This window comes from Medicago truncatula, chromosome 7, assembly GCF_003473485.1.
Source record: "Medicago truncatula cultivar Jemalong A17 chromosome 7, MtrunA17r5.0-ANR, whole genome shotgun sequence".
Lineage (NCBI taxonomy): Eukaryota > Viridiplantae > Streptophyta > Magnoliopsida > Fabales > Fabaceae > Medicago > Medicago truncatula.
Window position 1 is genome coordinate 7,965,457 of NC_053048.1, and position 21,391 is coordinate 7,986,847.

Below are 21,391 nucleotides of genomic sequence, written 5' to 3' on the forward strand. Positions count from 1 at the left end.
GCGAGATTCATAGCTCGCCATGGCGAGCGATGAATTCAGGCTCGGACATGATGCACTTTCTACACGAAAATCATCATCTAACAAGGTTCTAAGCCTAATTTCAATCTCAGAATTCATCCTAAACATATTCTAAGGTTGTAGGATGGTTTCTACATCAATCTAACATCATTATATCGTTTGATCATCAATTTTTAGGGTTTTGACCTAGTTTTCGTTTTCTCCAATTCAATCCTAATCATCAGAATTACATTCAATTACCATTACTGAGTTATTAGTCTCACCCTTACCTGGTTATGAAGAAATCGCAGCTCTCTCTTTGATCTTCTCTCTTCTAAGCTTTTTCTCCCTTTTCCAAAAGTTTTCACGTACAATAGTTTTTCTAACAATTAGGTCTTCTCCTATTTATATCTCTTCCTAATAACTTATCTTATCTCACTTTCTCCCCCGAAACTCTCTAAAATCTCAAAACAACCCTTAACTAAATATTTTATATTATTTTCAAATCTTTATTTTATTTAACAATAAAATAAGTCCCTTAATCTTATCAAATCTTCCAAAACTCATAGCTTATCACAATATCAACCAAACCCTCAAGATAGTCGTAAATCATTCAAATCATACCAAAATCATGCATATATTATATAAATATAATATAATCGCCTAAACTCGATTAAATAAACAATTAACGAAAGTGGGCGTTACACCATGTCATCATCTCCGCCGCCGTTAGACACACAAGTATTTTTGTAAGAGACGATGACGGCACCAAAAACACCCGAACTTAAAGGACAATTTAGAATTTAATCCTTAATTAATTTAAGGGAAAAAAATATATCCTGACCTTGTGAAGAAGGCCGTTATTTTTTAAATAATTAGAAACCGGAAGGGTTGGCGCCTTGGAAATTAAGCTCTCTGAGCACGCTTTCAATATTTTCTAATTCTTCACATCATTTCTTCTCGCTCTCTCTTTCTCTCTATGGCTTCTCCTCTCACTGAATCAACTCTTATCTCGAAGCTTGAAACCTCTGATTCCCCTGGAATTTACGCCCTAGTTTCCGATTACCTCCGTCCCTTCTCAGATATTAATTCTCCCTCTTCCAACAATGATCAAACCCTAATTCGACAATTAGCGAAACATTTTATTTCATTCATCAACACCTCCCTATCAATTCTCCCGAAACGTCTTCCAGGTATTTCAAAATCCAACGAGGTTTTAATACTCGAGTTATTCAAAACATATTTTCTGTGTTTGGATTGTTTAGAAGTAGTGTTTCCTCATTTGGATTCCAAGCCCTCAGCAATCCATTTCCGAAGACTTCGATTGGTTCGTTGTTTTGAGTTATGTGATCGGTTCCACGAGGCTGAAGCTGAAGGATTTAGGCTTTTAAAGAGGCTGCTCCCAGGAGTGAAAAGGAAGAAGATTCTTCCAGATATTGGCAAAATTGGTGGAGATGATAAAGATTCATTCTCGTTGTTGGTTGTTGAGATTGTTGTGACCTTAGTGAGGTGTGCATCAAAGGCTTCTTCTCATAAAGAGGATGACTACTTCAAAAGAGTGCTTCAATTGATGGATGAAGTAAAACCATGGCTTATGTAGGTTAATGTTTTGTTGCTTCCATTGCCACTTTATTTTATATGTTGATGCTTTATAAGATTTAGGTATTTGTTTGTGCTTACTGTTTCAGGGGTTTGGATTGCAATTCGTATGAAAAGTTTCATAAGTTGTTAGTATATCACTTGGGTAAATGTGCTTTAAATTTACTCGAGAAGAAGACGTCATTCTCTGATAAAGACTTGCTGATCACTTTTTGCCGAACGGCATTGATTAAGTATGCAAAATCTTCAATTAAAGATCAATTGTTTAAGGTAAACTAATTATTATTTACTTTTGGTGATGCAAATCAATAAATGTTTCACTAGCCATGTTGATGAAATTTTGAATGCAGATTGCCCAAAACATGTGCTCCTTATTTTTCAAGTGGGAGGAAAATAAATTCTTGTATGTCATGGATATACTGGACTGTGTTGCTCCTAAAAGCAAGGTAAGGTTGTATATGATGAAAATTCTAAGGCTAGAATTAGGTGATTCCTGTTCAGTTTTGTTAGCTATACTGCTATTATGTATCGGAATTTGGGGATAGCAGATATGATATGTTAACTCACTAGATTTCAAATAGCGGCGCTTTTTTTTTTATATTGGCAAGGAAAAAATAACATAATAATGTGAATCTTTATGTTGTATACAATTATTTATATTTCAACCGCTTTGCGACTTCCTCTAATTGCCTGCTAGGCTATCCATTATTTCTCATGTTTGATTTTTAGCAATCCTCTATTTTCTATGATCCACTAATATTAACACTGATTTTGGATCAAAATTTGCAAATCTAGTGATGCTGTTTGTTCTTAATTTGATTCAATTGAATGCCATTAAGTTCAACTTGTACGAACATTAGTACAAGTAATTTTTTTTTTTTAATAAAAGCAATAAAATATAAAAGACAGGAGAGGCCTGAACCAATACAACAGAGATACATAGAGTAAAACCTATGAAAAGAGAAACCGGGTCTATCCCAAGAAAAGAAAGGGCCTAATGTAAGAGGTGTCAAATACAGCCACTGAACAGAAAACTAGTCAAACTATGACCATTCTAGGCCAAACAACAGCTAAAAGACTGCCCTCTATGAAAATTTGAACAAAAGTATTGACATTCTCATCTAATGTTTTGGCCTAGATATTGGCCTATATGGCCTATCACCATTTGAGCTTCCACCTAATGTTTAAAGTTTTATTGTTCTTGAACTACTCTTAGAAGAAGTACAATCTGATTTTGTTCATTTGATGAGTTTTTGTATAAAACCACTTTTTAGTTACTAATTTTGTATGTTTCCATCTAAACAACAATGTTGGTATTTTCTTGTTGGAGTCTTGATTCTTATATTCATTAATTATATTTATCATTGCAGGTTGAAGAAAAAAATGCTGGAATAGAGTTTGCTAAACTTGTATATCATTGTGCCGTTAAATGTCAGACTGCAAATGCAAGTTTTTGCGATACATTTGCGGCCTATCTGAACAAAACAGCAGAGCATTATAAACAGGTTTTTTTTTTATTTCATGTTTTTTTTTTGTAGTTTTTATTCATCCAGCTGTGTCAACCATTTGTATTCCACTTTAATCAAAGTAATTTGGCACTTTGGCAGTTTATGAGACCCCTTAATTCAATATTGCGGCTCTATGCTGCGGGGTTGCTCCTTGTTAACTGTAATTTGAGGTCAAGAGCCGAAGATCTTGTATCCCCGGGCATTGTGAAATTTGAATGTTTGTTGGGAGCTTTACTTGAAAATAAGAAAATACTACAAAGTTCACCACCTTTGCTCGGCTCCTTGCATATTTGCAGCAGAAGTAGTTTTATGTCATCCAGTGTTGTAGACCCACAATTTGACGGCCACACATGCACACAGTCATCTTCTGATTGTGATGATTCCACCACATACCTATCCTCTTACATACAAGCATTGGACTTTCTATGCCAACCGCTTGCTAAAACAATAAATTCAGAAAGGAAACAGTTAGTAACTGGAAAGGACGATGCTTCTGCTATGACTATGCTTTCAATTGTTGAAGACGTATTTCATGCGTTTTGCCAATTTACTCTTCATAGTCCGAGGTATATTCAGTGAATATCTAAATTATTTTGGTCAAGTAGATTTTTTTTTCATATTTGGCCTAATTGTCTTTCTATATTTTATTGTACATCGGCTGTTCTGTTCACTTTACGCAAAAAAAGTGTTCCCATTCCTCTGGTCACTTGTCTTCTATCGATTCACTCGCTTTACCGATTCTTGAGTAGTTTCAAACATATGTTTTTACCATATTGGTTATTTATAAGATATGGCGACAAGTTTGAAAGATTATACCTTCTGTTTATTTCATCTTGTGGTAAGTGTGATGATAAACATCTAAATTCCACTTCATTCTTACTGCAGTTTGAAATTTGAAAAGAATGATAACATAGTTGACAAAAGTAGTAAAACAGTGCCCTCGGTAACTTTGGCAGCTTTCACTCTTTCCATCAGAACCAATCTTAAAATCCAGGTTCTCCTTACTATCATGAAGTGCTGTTAAATGTTTGCATAATTCTGTAAAGTTGTTTGTTGAAAAATAAAACTATTGCCATTGGCCTCTATTTCAGGAAAGCAAACAATTGATTAAGCATATCAGTGATAGCAAGTGGATTGATACAGAATGGTTTAAATACATAATTGATTGTCTCTATAGTATCGGCATAGTTTTGTACAAAAACAAGCAGCCAAAAGAGGTATTTCCCTCCTTCCATTTTTTTTATTTAAATCTTTCATGCTAAAGAGTCCAACATCGGATAAGAGATGCCTGACAATGTGCTTATAAATGGGGGCAATCACGATTTCTAAGATTCCATGCAATGTAGAATATATATTTCTTGCTTCATAAAATATTTTTACAAGCATTTGAGCTCCTGATATGCCATGCAATAGAACCATTACACGAATCTTACTTAGTGCATGTTGTTAACTAATGAATGCTTCATGTATTTAGAAAGAACCCACAAATGATGCATTTCAACTCAACTATGGGTCATATGAAAGGCCAATTGGGTTGTTATGTGACTGAATAATGAAACTGAATGTTGAAAATAAATCTCTGAATGATAATATGAAAAAAAGGATCGCAAACTAAGCTGGAACACGGTCTATAATATTTGAATACTAGAACAATGAAAATATTATACAGCTGTGAAGCACAGACACGGACACCAGTAATAATTTGACAAAATGACATAATTCAATGTGATCATATGGGTTGGTGTCGGACATGATACCTATCTAACACCGGGACACACGCCTAATCCAATGAGTACCTGTGCTTCATACAACTCTCAGTGTTGCGAGTCCAATACTATGGCTTAAAATGATTCTAAAGAATATCTTCCTGACTACTCTCTCTTCCACTCAATAATATGTTTGTAAAACTGTTTTTGGTAACATAATATATATGTTATTGATACTGCGAATCAAAATAGAAGAAAAACATATGCATAATGTTTGATTATATTAAAATGGAAATGTTTACAAGAGAGGGGAGTGTGTCTTATAAAAAATGGTGGGTAGATTTTAACATAAGAGGAAGGGGAATATAATTCAATCATCTTTTGCCGGAGAAGAACATAATTTTTCAAATATTTTTCTTAAGAGAGGAGGGGGGTGTATATTTTAACACAAGGGAGGAGGCTAAGTAGTGTAAAATGAGTATCTCTAAGAGGAGGGAGTGTAATTTACTATAAATGAAATGGAGACCCAGAATCATTGGTTAAGAAAAAAGAAATTGAAAAATAACCATACTTAAACTATGAGTAAAACACATCCAATCATGCAAGACTGATGCATTCTTTCAATTGATTACGACTTTGCAAAATTAAATAAGTTGAAATATTTATAGTAATTAGGTAACTTTTGTTCTTGTATGATGTATCACTGCAGGCTTCAAAGGTTCTAAATTTGTGCTGCAAAACATCATGGCTTTATATTAAACACCATTGTGGTAATCTCTCAGAAGGTGCTTTGAACGAGTTTGTAATGGATGTTTACACAAGAAATGCCACACTTTTAGTTATTCTTGATGAAACCAACAATATTAAGATAACAAAGAAATTGATTGACACCCTTAAAAACTGGTCGAGTGCTAACGATCTGTTTGAGAAGCTTCCAGTTCCTATACCTGTGTTGAAGATGTGGGTGAAGGTAGCATTACAAAGCATTTAATTTTTGTATTCAGCATGTTACAGTTTTAAGTTTGTTTCTTCCTATTGATTATGATATCATACTATATGCATGTAGAAAGAATGCAAACGTTTTCAGGATGTTGGTGAGAGAGTTGATTCTCCAAGCTTATTATACAGCCTATTGTCGTCTAACACTGAATTTTCAAAGACGAACATTGGCACAATCTTAGAGCAGGTTTAGCCGCTTTGTAGACATTTCCGTCATAATTTACGTGCTATCTGTTCAGGATGTTTATCTTTTCTTTTTCTCCTTCATGTCTGTTTAGGAGCTTACTGCATACGAGGAGATGACTGATTACTGCCCAGAATTTTGTCAGAAAATGCAAATGAAAATCACAAACATCCTCCTTCAAAAGATATATATCACGCCAAACAGTTTCTTTCAAAAGGCACAAACTCTAGTCAGAAAGGGAAAGGCATTCAGGTTATACGGCATAGTTGGTCTTCGGGACTGCATTCAGTGTTTGTCAGAAGCAATCATAATAATGGTAAGCTGTTTGGTTCTTCTAGTGTCTCCCTCAAATATCTACTGCCTATTTTCTGTAAAGCTCTTTGTATTAAAGATGCATAAGCCATTAATATGAAGTCCACTTCCACAGAAGGAGATTTCTGGTGAGATGTGTACCAAATCAATTCCCATTTATCATGAGTTGTGTGTGGCATATTGTCTACGTGCACTATGTACCCAGGAAGCTACACCTTGTTCACAGGTACTAAAACATGCTGATAATTTTCACCTTGTCATTAGAGTATTTCTCTTTTATTTATGTCGAGGAACTTGGCAACTTCTTTGATGTATTATTTGTTCTATTTTCTTTGAGTTTTCTTACAAATGTGAAGGGTTTTTTAATTCACCTCTTTGTAATCATCTTCTAATTATTCATTTATTCAAAAAAAAAAAAAAAACTTCTAATTATTCATCAAAAAAGCTTATCTTTGACTGTACCATAAGCAGCAAATTTTTGAAGATGTCAAGGCTGCTTTGGATCTATGGTTAGGCATTTCTTGTTTGGATCACTTTGAAGAGGGAGAATATTCTGCATTGTTCGACAATATAATGATTCTACTTTATAACATAATTGATTTATTACAGTTAAAGGTCTGTTTTTCTTCTTAAATAGTATCGGTTCATGTAGTATTTGCATAAGATATATGGTGACAGTTTTTTGGTTTCAACAATATCTGTTTAGGGTTTCATGGAGCTCTTCAATGATGCATACCGGTTGGTTATCAGATTGTTCAAATTGAAGAATGTCTCAACTGAGAAGTGGTTGACCTTATTGTGGGAAAGTAGAAGGCTCAGTTACGCTCTTTGTGTTTCACCTGTGAACGAGGCATTCATCAAGAACTCATTGGATGAGTTCAGCGATCTTTCAAATATTAATTTCTGGATGCATAATCTTAAAGGAAACGAATCCTCATTTATAGGGTTTCAACAAAATTTCTCATTTTTGTTTGCAAGCTCTCATAAGAATTCTTGCGATCATGGGAGCACTTTTCAAGTAGAAATCACAGTTGAAGAAGTTCAAAAAGCTGTCCTCAAACTAATTTCAAATGTATGTCCTTCTTAGATATAATTTATCATTCCTTATTTTATTTTAACTCATCACTCTATTCTTTGTTAATCTTCTCCTAGGTTCCTGTTCCAAATCATTGCACTTTTCTTGCTGGATATCTTTACGGTGACTTGAGCCAAAGACTCGTCGCAAATGGGAAGTTATTAGAGGTAAGTAAAAATGATTTTGATTTTAGTCCTTATAATAGTGATCATCATCCCTTTAGCTTAAAATCTGATATGAAGTGGGGGAACTTCTCAGGGAACAATTTAAGCTTAGATGAAAAATAAGAATGTTAATGCAGACATTGATTTGATTACTTATGATACCTTGTCGTTTTTTCCTTCATATTTGTTTCCTATTCAAACAGGCAGACATTGATTTTTAAAAGCCAAAACTTCAAAGCTGTGTGTGTTTTGTTTTTTGTGGGCATTTACGGATGACCTATCAATGAAAGTCATAATTTTGTTTTGTTTTACATCTCTTTGCCCTTGCCTTGTTTCCTGACTTATATTATTTCATGTTTTATCATCTTATTAGGCTCTTTCATTTGCAAAAGAGGCTCATAGATTACATGACCAGCTCTTTAAAGTGAAATACAGGCACATTTTTCAGAAGCATATTGAAGCGAACAATATACCTGTTAATTTTTCGAAGAAACTTATGGATCGTATTGATCAAATTGAAGTGGACATGTCAGTTGTCAGGGAAATGTTTCTATTTGATTCAAAATCATGGGACTTGAAAGACAATTATTTGAGTCCGTGGAAAATTATGCAGTGTTACCTTGAGAGCACTCTTCAGGTTTGACATATATCTTGTCATCCTATCATTTTTGAAATTATAGTATTTGTATGAGACCTTTCATAGACTTCACTTTAATGTCGTATATCCATGCAGATAGGAAACATCTATGAAATTCTCGGAGATGGAAATAAGGCCGAAACCTATCTTCAATGGGGGAAAGCAATATCGTGTTCACTTCAATTGCCTTTGTTTATAGTTGCTTTTTCTTCCCTCTTAGGTACGTAAGTTACTTGTAGCCTAATTCCCCCCAAAGATTGATAGTTTTTGTTCTCCGTTTTCAGTGTAAAATTAATTTGCCACTTTTTGGTTTGAATTATTAGGAAAACTGTACGTTACGAAAAAAATTTGGGATTTGGCAGAAAAGGAACTTCTATATGCTAAGAAGATTTTGGATGATAACAACACGCCATTTTGTTGTTCAAAGTGTAAACTAATACTTGAAGCTACTCTTTATGGTTATCGTGGAGATTTATTTCAAAGTAAATTTAACGCCCGTGATGAGGGTATTTCTACAGAGTTTGCAAAAAAATTGTACATAACAGCTATGAATAAATTAACTATTTCTGAATGGAAAAACCCTCTGAGTTGTCCTGAAGACGATGGTGATGCAACTATAACAGATGCAAAATGTGCTGCTGGAAAGACTTGTACTTGCTCCATAATGAATGAAGCAAAATTAGGGCCAGGAACCAAGGTTGGACCTAAACCAAATACAAAGTCTAAAAAAGAAGCCAAAGTTATATCCAAGGAACCAAACATAGTAGTTGAGAGTACAACAAGGATAACTCGTTCTCGATATAGAGCTATGCAGAAGCAAAATACAAGCATTTCTAGGAAGTTAGAAGTCAATGAAAATGTGGAAGGGAACCAAATTTCTGGTCCATCTGATATGCTTAGTCAGAAGGAGTCAATTTTGACGGGGATAGGTTGCAGCATTTCTTCAAAGTGTACGATAACATGTGATTTATCTAAAATGAAGTGTTGGAACTGCCTTCCATCTGAAGTTTTGAAATCTGGGTTGTTAAATGATTTTATTATTCTTAAATGGGAGTTTGTCCGCAGGAAACTTTCAATGAAGCTACTCACTCGAGTAGGTATGTGTACCATTTCATATTTTCTTTCTCGTGTAAGTAGAGTGGTAACAAAATGCATAATTTCCAAGCACTGGTTGTAAATTCACCAGAGTAAGCATTGGTTCAATAACTAGCTTCCCACTAAAATCGTGATATGTGTCTTCATGCATTTGAAGACACTTTCTGGAATATGAAAGTTTACCCATGTTGGCACGTGAATTGCTCTTTACACACACACACACACACACACACACACACACACACACACACAAAATATCGCTCACTACTTTGAGTCATGTATTTTTTAAGGATATATTTGGATTGATAGTATAATTTTTAAATGAATGTAATGTCGTTCTACTCCATTCCACTTTATCATCAATCCAAGCATAACCTTATGTATAAAAAAGCTTTTGCTTCCTTCTGTTTCTTATATGAATGTTCATCTGCAGTGAAGTGTTTTGCATATCCTCGTCAAATCGATGAAGCACGGGAAATTCTTCTAAGTAGCATATCACTTCTGTTTGGAAGAAACTCATTCTGCCACACGTTTTCATCAATTCCTCTAGATTATTTTCACCAAATGGTTGCAAAGGAGATACCAGGAGATGTATTTGCTATTGAGCGTGCAGAGATAGTTTATAGCATAAGTTGGCATTATTTGAAATGCTATAATTCCAAATTTACAAGGTAGGCATTGACATCCAAAACATTCTGATATTGACTTGCCTCTCAGTCCAGCAATGATATAAGAATGGTTTACTAAATTGCGATGTATACAACTATACTTTTTGACATGCTTTCAGATAAATGTGCCAGCCTTACAACTATACTTTTTTTCCTTGTTCTTCTAGATTACTTATGCTCTTGTGGAAATCTTTATTTTTTTCCTGTTTTCCTACAATAGCACCTTCCTATGAGTTATGTTTGTAAAATTGCTACATTTTCTGCTTTGGGAACATAACATTGTATACTAACTTTTATAGACTTTCGACATTTTGGTTTATCCTTGCAGAACCATATTTTGTGATCGATCTCACATCAAGTTTGAAGACATAGCTTCTTGGCTGATGGTAGCTTTTGTACTCTGTCGCGAGGTTCCCATAGTTTTTCAAAAGGTCATTTTCTCAATCTTCATGTCCTTATTCTGTGACAATTTTCACCTAATTGGTTTAATTTTTTTAATTTTCTATAATTTCGTAATTATAAACGCCATAGACGTTGATACATGTCTTGGCAACTTTTAAAGTATAAAATAAAATTGAATATGAAGAATGTATATTTTGGCTATCTACAACTGTCTATTATGTAGTTGAAATCCACACCAAGCTGATAATAATCCTGACTCTTAGCTTTTTGATCTCTTTCTTGGTTATTATTGTTTTATCACTATAGTTATTTTCGCAGTTTTGTGATCTTAGTTTGTTGATGATCCTGTAATAGGTGTCTAACTTACTTGCTGTGGTGTATGCGGTTTCTTCATTGAGTGAACAATTTTCTATGCCGTCTTTAAGCAAGGTTTTAGATGAAAACTATTGGTCTTCGTACTTCCACCAAGCTGCAATTGGAACTTATCCTACATACCAATTTATTTCACATTTAACTGAACGATGCAAGGTATAATCTCTTGTTGATGTTGTGTCATATCTCCTTAAATAGTAAAACTTGTGTTGAGATAATATGCTTTCCTTGTCATTGCGTATGCTTTGTTTTATTTTATTTGTGTTTAGCAAAAGCAACGTGTTGCTTCCCATAATTGTCTCTGATTTCTATTTGTCTTTTTCTCTTCTCAACAAACCAACTATACCATCCTGTTGGAAAACCAGCTTTATTGCGGTCCGCCACTAGTCGCCTAATTACGACATTTGAGTTGCCTCGTGTTGGTATCCATAGGACAAGTAGTTTACCACTGGTTTTTTCAATAACAAATATAAAGGCATTTGTCATATGCTTCATCTTTTGTTTTATTATGCTGCATTATTATGATATATATGACAGGCACAAGGCATTAAATTATTCAATTTCAGGGTCCATTTGTTACTGGATCTTCTTGCATGAAAGAAGGCACAATTGATTCACTAAGGTAAAATATTGTTCTTATTTCTTAATAAACAAATGAATAATTTCAAATACAACCTGAAGCATTACTCTTAACTGTATGTGTTTCTTCGTGTTGCAGAATTGCTCCTGATTCCACCATAGATCTTACAGAATATGTGAAGAAGTTTTTTGCTAGTCTCCCACTCACAATCATCATCAGTATAAGTTTGCTTCAAAATGAATATACTAGTTTACTACAGGACTTGTTGCCTTGTCCTACACGTGTTCGCGCATGGATGTTGGTTTCACGACTGGATTATAAGACTGAACCTGTTGTGATGTTATTGCCACTAGATTCTATTTTACCAGGTATATATCTCTTTTTGGTACAAAGTACCTTATATCAGATCATATACATATAAATTTCATGAAGTTTGACAAGGTAATTTATAATTGTTCATCGCCTTTATCAGACAAGGGTGATCTGGATACTAGTTCAGAATTTTTTCAAATGTGTGGGAAACCTAGTAAAACTTGGCGTTGCCCATGGGGTTTTGCAATGGTTGATGACATTGCACCAGCCTTCAAAGCCATTTTGGAAGATAATTTCTTGTCATTTTCATCTAATTTTGAAAATACAGAACATAATAGGATGTTATGTTGGAAGCAAAGACTCAACATTGATCGTCGTCTTGAAAAGTTTTTGAGGTGCACTACTGAATGATTTCATCAATTTGCAAACTTTGATTTAAGAATGTATCATGCATCTTTTGCATCATTTCTCTGTTGTTGAACAATTATGTAACACTCGCTTTATATATTCATACTAACAAACTTGAAATTTAATAGCAGTATGCACGATGACATCTGTTAAAATTAAGAATCTTTAGATATTCCTTTAATTGTATTTGTTGAATATTAGCACAGAATCAATCAAATTTTGTGCTGTTTGACTTATTATAACTGGTTGTAAATACTAATTAATTGTAATTAGCTGTATTAGAATTAGAATTTAAAGGGAGAATAAGTAGCATTTATAGACAGAATAATTTGTTTTATTTTCTGGCTAGACTAGTACTATGCCTACGGTCCCTTGTATTCTATAAATACCTCCTATGTACTGTTTTACATATCAATGAAATGTAGAGCATATTTCCATATGGTATTAGAGCCCCGTTCGATGAAGGGTGCGATTGAGGCAGTCGGTCCGTTTGCGCAGAAAGCAGCAATGGCGGTGCAAGCAGTGTTGGTCCGTTTGCAGAGAAACCAGCAACGGCGACACATGCAAAGTAAGAGCTTCCGCTTGAGGGGGAGCACGATGAATTGATGGACTCACACTTGAGGGGGAGTGTTGTTGTGTGCAAGTGTGAGTTATATGTCCCACATCGGATAAAATAGTAAAGGTTGAACACCTTATAAGTAAGAGGATCCATAAACCCATAGCCTTAAGGTTTTGGGTAAGAGTGTGGTGTCTCTCTCGCTTGTGTGGAAGGTCCCCCGAGCTCTCCCCCTAGGTTGATTGTTATTATTCCTAGAGTGATCGCATTATAGACACACAATTCACACAAATAACATACAAATTTTACAACATCATTGACAAGGTAGAAGTAGTTTTGACCTTAAAGAAACTAGTTGTTATTCTGTCAACAAAAAATAGAAACAATTAACTTCTTTTTTTGAAAGAAGAAACTATTAATTGTTTTCTCTCCTTTTTACAATTGTCATACCTTACCAGGAATATTGAAGATTTGTGGTTTGGTTCATGGAAATGCTTGCTTCTTGGAGAATGGTTGAATCGCAATTACTTTGACTCCGTGCTTAAAAATCTTGTGAATGATCTACGGTCTAAGTGCAACTTAGAGGTAAATGAAGGTCTTCTTAAAATTATTCTTGGAGGCTCAAAGAAAGACTTCTGCTTTGATAAAGGAGGTTATTGTGAGGAAGCAAGGAGTGGAATATTTGGAAATGCAGCCCATAAATTAATTTCATCAGAGGTTGCTTTTGAACTATTAAATGACGCCTTTTATGTGCTAGAAGTGGATGACTCTAGGAATAGAGAGCCTGTAATTCTTGTGTTGGATTCTGAGGTGCAGGTAATTCAATTGTTTCTGACTTGCTTATTATGTTGTTTTGAAATAGTTTAAAGTATAACTTCAACCTTTTGTAAATACATCATTTAGTGATATGATATAATAATAGGTTAATAGAATGCTTATACTTTTTAAAATTCATTTCAACCTTGTATGTAAAAATGAGAAATGACTTTTCCCTATTTCATATTTCAGTAATCAATATATGCGATCATTTTATGAGTTCAAAATAGAAGTATTTTTAACATATACAATCAGACTCTATTTGTATATATTTTTGTTTTAACTGATGGTTATGTGTGCTTTTAATCAAATAACTAATACAAACTTCAATAACAAAACTTTATTGATGCAACAGATGATCCCTTGGGAAAATTTGCCGATACTAAGGAATCAAGAAGTTTATCGCATGCCTTCAGTTAGTAGCATCTTTGCTGTTTTTGATAAAGGCAACTACCAAAAGGTTCAAGTGGGAAGGAATTCGGCGCCCTTTCCTTCTATAGATCCTCTTGATGCTTTTTATTTAGTAAATCCAGGTGGTGATCTTGTTGGCACTCAAATTAAATTTGAGAGTTATTTTAGAGATAAAAACATTGAGGTATTGTATTTGTTTAAATTTGATAAGAGTAACTTCGAAGAATAGTTATGTCTAGTTGTATTCCTGCTAGCTGTTTTATCTACAAATCTAGTGAATATTTATGTCTTCTTTTTTTTGTCTTGTTACTTTACAGGGAAAGGCAGGATCTAAACCGGTCGTAAAGGAAATGATTTCTGCATTGGAAAGTCATGATCTTTTTATATATGTTGGACATGGAAGCGGTAAAGCTTAAGAAAACATCTAAAATAATACATAGTGCATACATATTATATATTGTTATTCTATGTGTCTTATATTTATAAGATGGTTAAACCATATGTCTCTTCACAGGAGTACAATACATTCCCATACATGAGATTCAGAAACTTCAGCAATGTGGGGCTACATTTCTAATGGGGTGCAGCAGTGGTTCATTGACCTTATATGGGAGCTATGCGCCGCATGGTGTTCCTTTGTCATATCAGCTGGTTGGTTCTCCATTCGTTGTTGCCAATCTATGGGAAGTAACAGATAAGGATATAAATCTATTTAGCAAGGTTATGCTTGATGCTTGGTTGAAAGAAAGGTCCAAAGTTACAATGCAATGCTTGCAGTGCAACTTACTATCAGAAAAATTTGAGGCCATTAATTTGAAGGGCGGGAAGGGTAGAGCAAAGAGAAAAGTCCCAAAGAAGAAATCATTAAAGTCGCCTGAGAGTGATTCACTTGAGAATAAGTGTAGCCACAGACGCACGATTGGGGCTTTTATGGGTGAGGCGCGTAATGCTTGCGTCCTTCGTTTCTTAAATGGGGCAGCTCCCATATGCTATGGTGTTCCTACTGGAATTTCGAGGAAAAAGGATATATAGCCTTCACAACCACTATGGGTTTTGAATTGTATTAAAAAGGTTCAATCACAAGTAGAACTCATTTAAAAGTCATCAAATTTATCATGTTAGTTTCCAATTTACCAAATATTGTTTTTGCTAATAAATTTGTGACGATGAACGAGTTTGCTTCCATGTACGGAATCTCTATCTATCTATCGTCTATCTATATCTATCTATCCATATTATTACTAAACCAAACATAAGTTGTTTTTAGACGAGTAATGTGATGATCTGACTTCTCTAGAAAAGCTTCTCACCCTCTCTTATTCCATCTCTTTTGAATTCATGAGTTATACATCTTCCTCAAAATATCATCTGATACCACTTCAGTTCTCTTTAGACACTTCCTCTTTGCTAACAATTTTTTTTTTTTGTCCCGGATGAGAATGTTATTCTGACCATTCTTATTTCCTTTAAAGGTTTGTACAACTCAATATTTTGTCAACTTCTGTGTCCTTCACAAAAACCCACACCCAAGTTAGTTCTTGAAACACTTTGCAACCCCATATTTGTTCAACAGTCGGTGTCTCCAATCTTCCAATTTCTTTGTTCCCTGACACATTGCTCACCTGCCTTGCTTTTCTTTACTAACAACACAACATAATTTAAATCTTATAAAATTATCATATAACTTATTCCAAAATTGTAAGTCTGACTTCAAATCCTTATAGGTTTTCATCACCCATACCATACTCACTTATTTTCGTTCACAAACACTTACTCCTTCGATTTGCCGAAGACGGAAATTCACATCGTCAACCCCCATGAAGTAACGCCTCATAACCCTTAGTTCAATACCACCGTAGAAAGTTCCAAAACCATTCTTGAGACAAATCCCTTTACAACCCTCAATTGTCACAAACAGTATTTTCCTTCTATTATCAGAATGAATCCTAAACCTTGGCATGGTCGATCGCCCTAAGAATTTATGTTAACATCTAACTATGGAAACGAATAGGTATGTCATCCTCCTCTCCAACGCTTAGATTGTCTTCTTACTTCCTTTTTTGTGAAGAATGCCAACCCTTCGGTGTGACCATCTTGTTGATGCTACAATCTTCGCAGTCCCTTTAATCAAACTCTTCGATAAGTACTCATCTTATTCTTATGAATTTCGTCCAATGGAAAATCACTAAACACTTCCCCAAAGTTCTTGTTTACTAACCATCGATACTGACAACATCAAATTGTTTCTTCTACTCAACGTATATGTTACAGCAATAGCCTTTTATGGATGGCACCATATATGTTTCAACATCAAACCAAAATCCTCTTGAGTTCCCATTTTCCACTAGAGTATAGTACCAACTTAAATGTCTTCCATAATTTTACACTCCACAAATTTTGCCTCAAACTCCCATAGCAATTTTCCATTTACGTAAGTCTAACCTCAGAACTTAACCCCGCATCTACACAAAATTATATGCATAAAGCCACATACTTCACTTATTTCACAAATCATTAAAACACTTAACCCAAAATAAACACTTAATATCTTCAAGAACATCGCATTCGACCATGAAGTATTTGATAACTGAGACACCTTGCTCATACTCAACCCTTCAATGAATTCCAACTCAACTCCTTTAAACCTTCAATTACCCTTTACGCAGACTAAAATCAATGCATACATCTCAGACTAAACAAAAGTCTTAACCATCATCAACTCTCATTATCTTAGACATATCACTAATGCTATCCATTCTTCTCATTCCTTCAAAAATAGGTTTCTTTAAATAGCCCCAACCATTTTCATTTGTAACTTAGTTGGTTTAACACATACCTTCCTCAATTGCCTTGAGTATTCAAGTCCAAGGTTTTACTCGACTCTTCGTCCAAACCTAATCGATTAAAATCATTTGCTTAAAGGTTAACCTTCTTAGGGTCACTAATCAAACCTCAACCTATTCCTTCCAACTGTTTCAAAAGTTCACACTCTTTCGGTGTTCAACAGCCCTTAACAACCAACTAAAGCTTACACTATTCCAATATATGAAATTCTCGTAATCCATGCTTCCAATCATTACTTAACAACTGCATCTTTCTCGCCACTCTAGGCTTATCACTTAAACGTTAACTAAAATTAGTCTACATTAAACTCTTGCTAAACCATAAAACACCTCAAAGACTTATCTCAAATCAACTTCCACACTTACTATTTTCCGATTCATGTAGAGATCAACACTTACTTCAGAAGTATTTGATCTTAGACTCATGGTCACTACAAGTTTCATTCTTAAAAGCCTAAATTCCAAACTGATTCAAATTTGAACACTTAGTTCAACCTCTCAAGGTAACAACCAAATTCAAAACCATCACTGAAAACCTCGATATCTTCTCACTTCAACGTGAAGCGTCCCTTAATTTCCAAAACATACATCTATGTTGATATCCAACACCTTTCAATGGTCGTCAATGACAACTTGGTTCGCTACATTAGTCCACAACGGTCCCATCACTCCGATAGTTACCACCTCCATCCGGTCTCCCTCTAAGACTTACATGAACAAACATCCTTAAACCCTTCAAAACCTTAACGTTAACAAAACAATCCACAGAAATTTTTTTGTCCGAAAGACATCTTATGAACATTTTGAATTCAACATATTTTCTTAAAATATCTCAAAAATATTAATTGAAAATATTTGACAAAATTTCAGCAGTCTCCTCTGTGTTTAAGTCATTCTCCTGAGCCTCTGGCTCAGACAAGGCTCAGACAACCAAACACAATCTCTCAGACAACACATTTAATCAATTTGGTGCGTTGATGTCTCTCATCATATAATGTTTTTAGGTGTTTAATTGAGTCTTTTTGCTAATTCAATCTAGGTTTTTAGTTACTAATTACATGATGAAATGCAACAAGAGAAGAAGAATCACATATGACAATTGATATAAAAGAAAATTGTGTGATGCTAGCATATCTAAATTTTTGTAATAAAGATAACCTTACTTCTACTATATATATATATATATATATATATATATATATATATGAATAATAAATGATAACTAAAAACAAATTTTTTGACACAATACAGAAATCATGGATAATTTGTAGCAGGGGTAGTTTTGTAAATATACCAGACCCGTTGTTCCTCTCTTCTTTGTGAGTGTTTTTCTTTCTCCATTCTTCCACCATCCTTCTCCCTATTAACATTTTCTCCCACCGTTCTCATTACAACCACCATTGTTATCAACCACCACCGTCACAGAAAATGAATGTTAATCATATAAACACAAATGGAATCAAAGAACGATAGATGAATACGAGATCTAGAATTAAATAAAGAAGACGATCAAGGTGGTGGTGATGATGCCGCGGTGGTGGAGGTCCAAATCTGAACAGAAGATGAAAGGGTGGCCGCTAATGATGATGATAATGATAGATGTGAGGGCTAGAGCTCAGGCGGCGGTGGTTGTAGAGAGAAATAGTGGTGGTGAGGATGATCATGACAGTGGTGGCGGTGGGTGAGAGATGGATATGTGAATAAGTTTGGTGGGTGGTGGTGGTGGCTCTGTGAACGTGGATCTAAGGAGAGGGACAGTAACGGATCTTGAGTTTTTTTTCTAAACATTTTTGAAATATATATTAAACTGTGCTAAGAAGTTATTAATAGAAATAGTGGTAAATTTTGCTTGAATGCAGTGCAGTGGTGCTGGTTCGAGTCATAAGACATCAGGGGGTGCTGAACTCGCGACCTGTGATACAATTCCCAAGCGTTTTTCCACTAAAACAAGCGAAAGTTTGTGATGTATTACGGCTAATATCATATATATAGAAACCTTGGGGGATACCATGGCACCTGCAGGTCCCAAGGAAGATCCGCCACTGGAGAGGGATGACGATGGTGATCCGAGAATGGTGGTGATGGTGGTGAATGGAGATCGTAGAAGAAGGCTTAGATGGTGAAGCGACGACGGTCATCGGTGGTTAGGGAGATGAGTGGTGGATGGTTGGTGGGTGGGAGATGAGAGAGAAAGGAAGCAGCATGGGAGGGAGAGAAGACAGAGAGAGAGGGGAAAAAACAAATAATACATATTCTATACGGTGGTGTCTGTATTGTGTTTGAAATTTTGTGTTGAGTTATCATAATTAAAATCGAAAGAAGAGAGAATAATAAATAGTTAATGGTATAATAGTTAATGTTGAAAAGTAACATTAAAATTTCATTGGTATTGTAAAACGACTTATAATTTGGAACAAATTTATATTCTAAAGCGACCTATAATTTAGGACGGAGGGAGTATAACCCAACCCTTCTATTCCCTCCTATTTAAAACATTTCCCCTTCCTTTTTCATTCAACAACTCAACACCCTTTTTCTTCCTTTCCCAATTGTAAAATCCCAATTCCCTTCTCAAAATCAAAGCGCATCCCAAAAATCATCCAAACTTTCCAAAATTGTCATGGAATCCAACAAACGTTAGGAACCATCCTCACTATTTGGATTGGAACAAAAAATGTTGAAGATGTTGGAACAAAATAGGATTTATACGAGTTTTGATGATAACAAAGTATTAAAGAACAATTAGATGAGTTAATATATATATTCAAGTATGCAGGACCATAGATTAAAATTCATGGTATAAAATCAAGCTTTAATCCTGGAAGAAAATATACAAGAGCATTTGGAATAAAGAGAAACTGAAGATCTGCATCAAACTCTGAAGACCATCAGACTCTAAAGGGTACCAGACTATGAAAGACATAAGACTCTGAGGGACCCAGAATCCACGTCAGTCTTTGTCCTTGTCTGAAGTTATCTTTATCAGACTCAGATAGTACAATTTGTCTTCTTCTTATCGTGTGCAGATACAAACAAATCATTCTAGTTCCAGTAAAGGAATTTCAAATGTTCCATCAACGACATTATCCATATCAAACAATATTCCAACATTCTTGATTGAAGCTTCTAAATGACTCTAGATGCGCTAACACTCTCCAGCGTCTCTCAAATCATTGCCTATAAGAGGAGGTAAAGACTAGAAGAACAACAATAAGACTCTTCAATTTTAAATGTGCCATTACTATGTCAAATTCAAAAGCACATAGAACACTTAAGAATTTCTTACTAAGTTCATATCTTAAAAATTTAAAAGTATTGAGAGTATGTTATGTTTGAATTGTATATCAAGTGTAAGAAAACTCGTTTATTTGTAAACTCTTAAAAGACTCTTTCCATTGTGATTGAGAACTTGGAAGTCTCTTGCTTGTGTCAATAAGCATAGGAAGTATCTTGGTTGTGTCAATGGGCAATTGCAATCAATTGTGATTATAGTCAAAATCTCTTGGAAGTGCAAGGGGTTTGAACTACTCCAGGATTGTAGGAGTAACCAATATAATTACCTCTCTCTATCTCTCTCTCTATATATATATATATATGAGGTCTGCTAACTTACACACACCCAAAAATACTAAGGTGCAAGTTAGCATCAAGAGAGAATGCATTATCTATGTGAGAATGATAAGAATATCTGTCAGTCCTTTGATTAAACTTCGATGGTGGAGATTAAAAACTTCAGTTTATACAACACCTGCATCGTATAATTTCCCCTCACCCATTTTTATATGTTTAGAAATAAAAACAAAATAAAAAAAAAAAACGAAAATAACTCGTCTTCTCTCTCGCTGCTTCCACCATGGCCATCTCTGTCAAGATCGTACGACGCCATCGTCATTGTCGCATCACTGGCTCCTTCAATGTCTCTCTCACCCATTCGAGATCTAGCGAATGCAACAACAGCAATGATGAGGGAACAACAACATCAAATCCATATAAACATGATCTAAAAGAGACATATAATCCCAGCCATCTATTTTTTGATCTAAAGGTTCATAATTATTCTCATCATTCTCATATAAACATGTCATTCTCATAGTGTATATATATATATATATATATAGTTTGATATGTTCACCTGAAGTGAATTGGTAAATGTCTACCATTTATTTGTAAGAGACACATATTCAACTGAAGTGAATTCAAGAATTTTTTCATACTTGATTAAGTTCAGTAGCACATAAAAGACTCAAATTATATGAAAGATGTGCTACAATATATTTATATTGCTCACTGGATAGTGATATATGAAACTCCTTGAAGGATTTCATTTGTGTAATACATACTATCAAAATTATTGAAAAGAAGACATCATTTGTCCATTTTAAGGATTTGAAAATGAATTCGTTATAATCGATTTTATGATAATGGTATAAAATATTATTAGAAATCTTGAAGAGATTCTAAAATTTGTTATTATATAAATGTTGATATGGACAAATCTAATTGATTATGTACTAGAATGATTGTGATGTCACTTGATGTGAGTAAAGATCATTCCGTCAAGAAAATTATGAACAACTGGAATTGGTCAAGTAAGGACACTAATGTATTTTGCTTATTATATATATTTATTTTTTTGACAAGGCTTATTTTATATATATATATATATATATATATATATATATATATATATATATATATATATATATATATATATATATATATATATATTGTGGTATTTTAGTTTTGT

General features: G+C 34.4%; 1 protein-coding gene across 1 annotated transcript; it reads left to right on the plus strand.

Moving 5' to 3' along the window:
• Positions 1-976: 976 nt before the first annotated feature.
• Positions 977-14,833, plus strand: LOC25497699 (separase). The gene is made up of 27 exons (XM_024770775.1): positions 977-1,593; positions 1,686-1,866; positions 1,947-2,042; positions 2,967-3,101; positions 3,204-3,670; positions 3,990-4,098; positions 4,196-4,321; positions 5,520-5,780; positions 5,877-5,996; positions 6,088-6,309; positions 6,421-6,531; positions 6,915-6,920; positions 7,012-7,377; positions 7,458-7,547; positions 7,918-8,181; positions 8,278-8,401; positions 8,505-9,278; positions 9,710-9,947; positions 10,273-10,330; positions 10,701-10,874; positions 11,285-11,340; positions 11,437-11,666; positions 11,771-12,005; positions 13,033-13,390; positions 13,746-13,985; positions 14,119-14,206; positions 14,316-14,833. Exons 1-27 carry the CDS (start codon positions 977-979, stop codon positions 14,831-14,833), a joined length of 6,264 nt encoding a protein of 2,087 aa, XP_024626543.1.
• Positions 14,834-21,391: the final 6,558 nt, after the last annotated feature.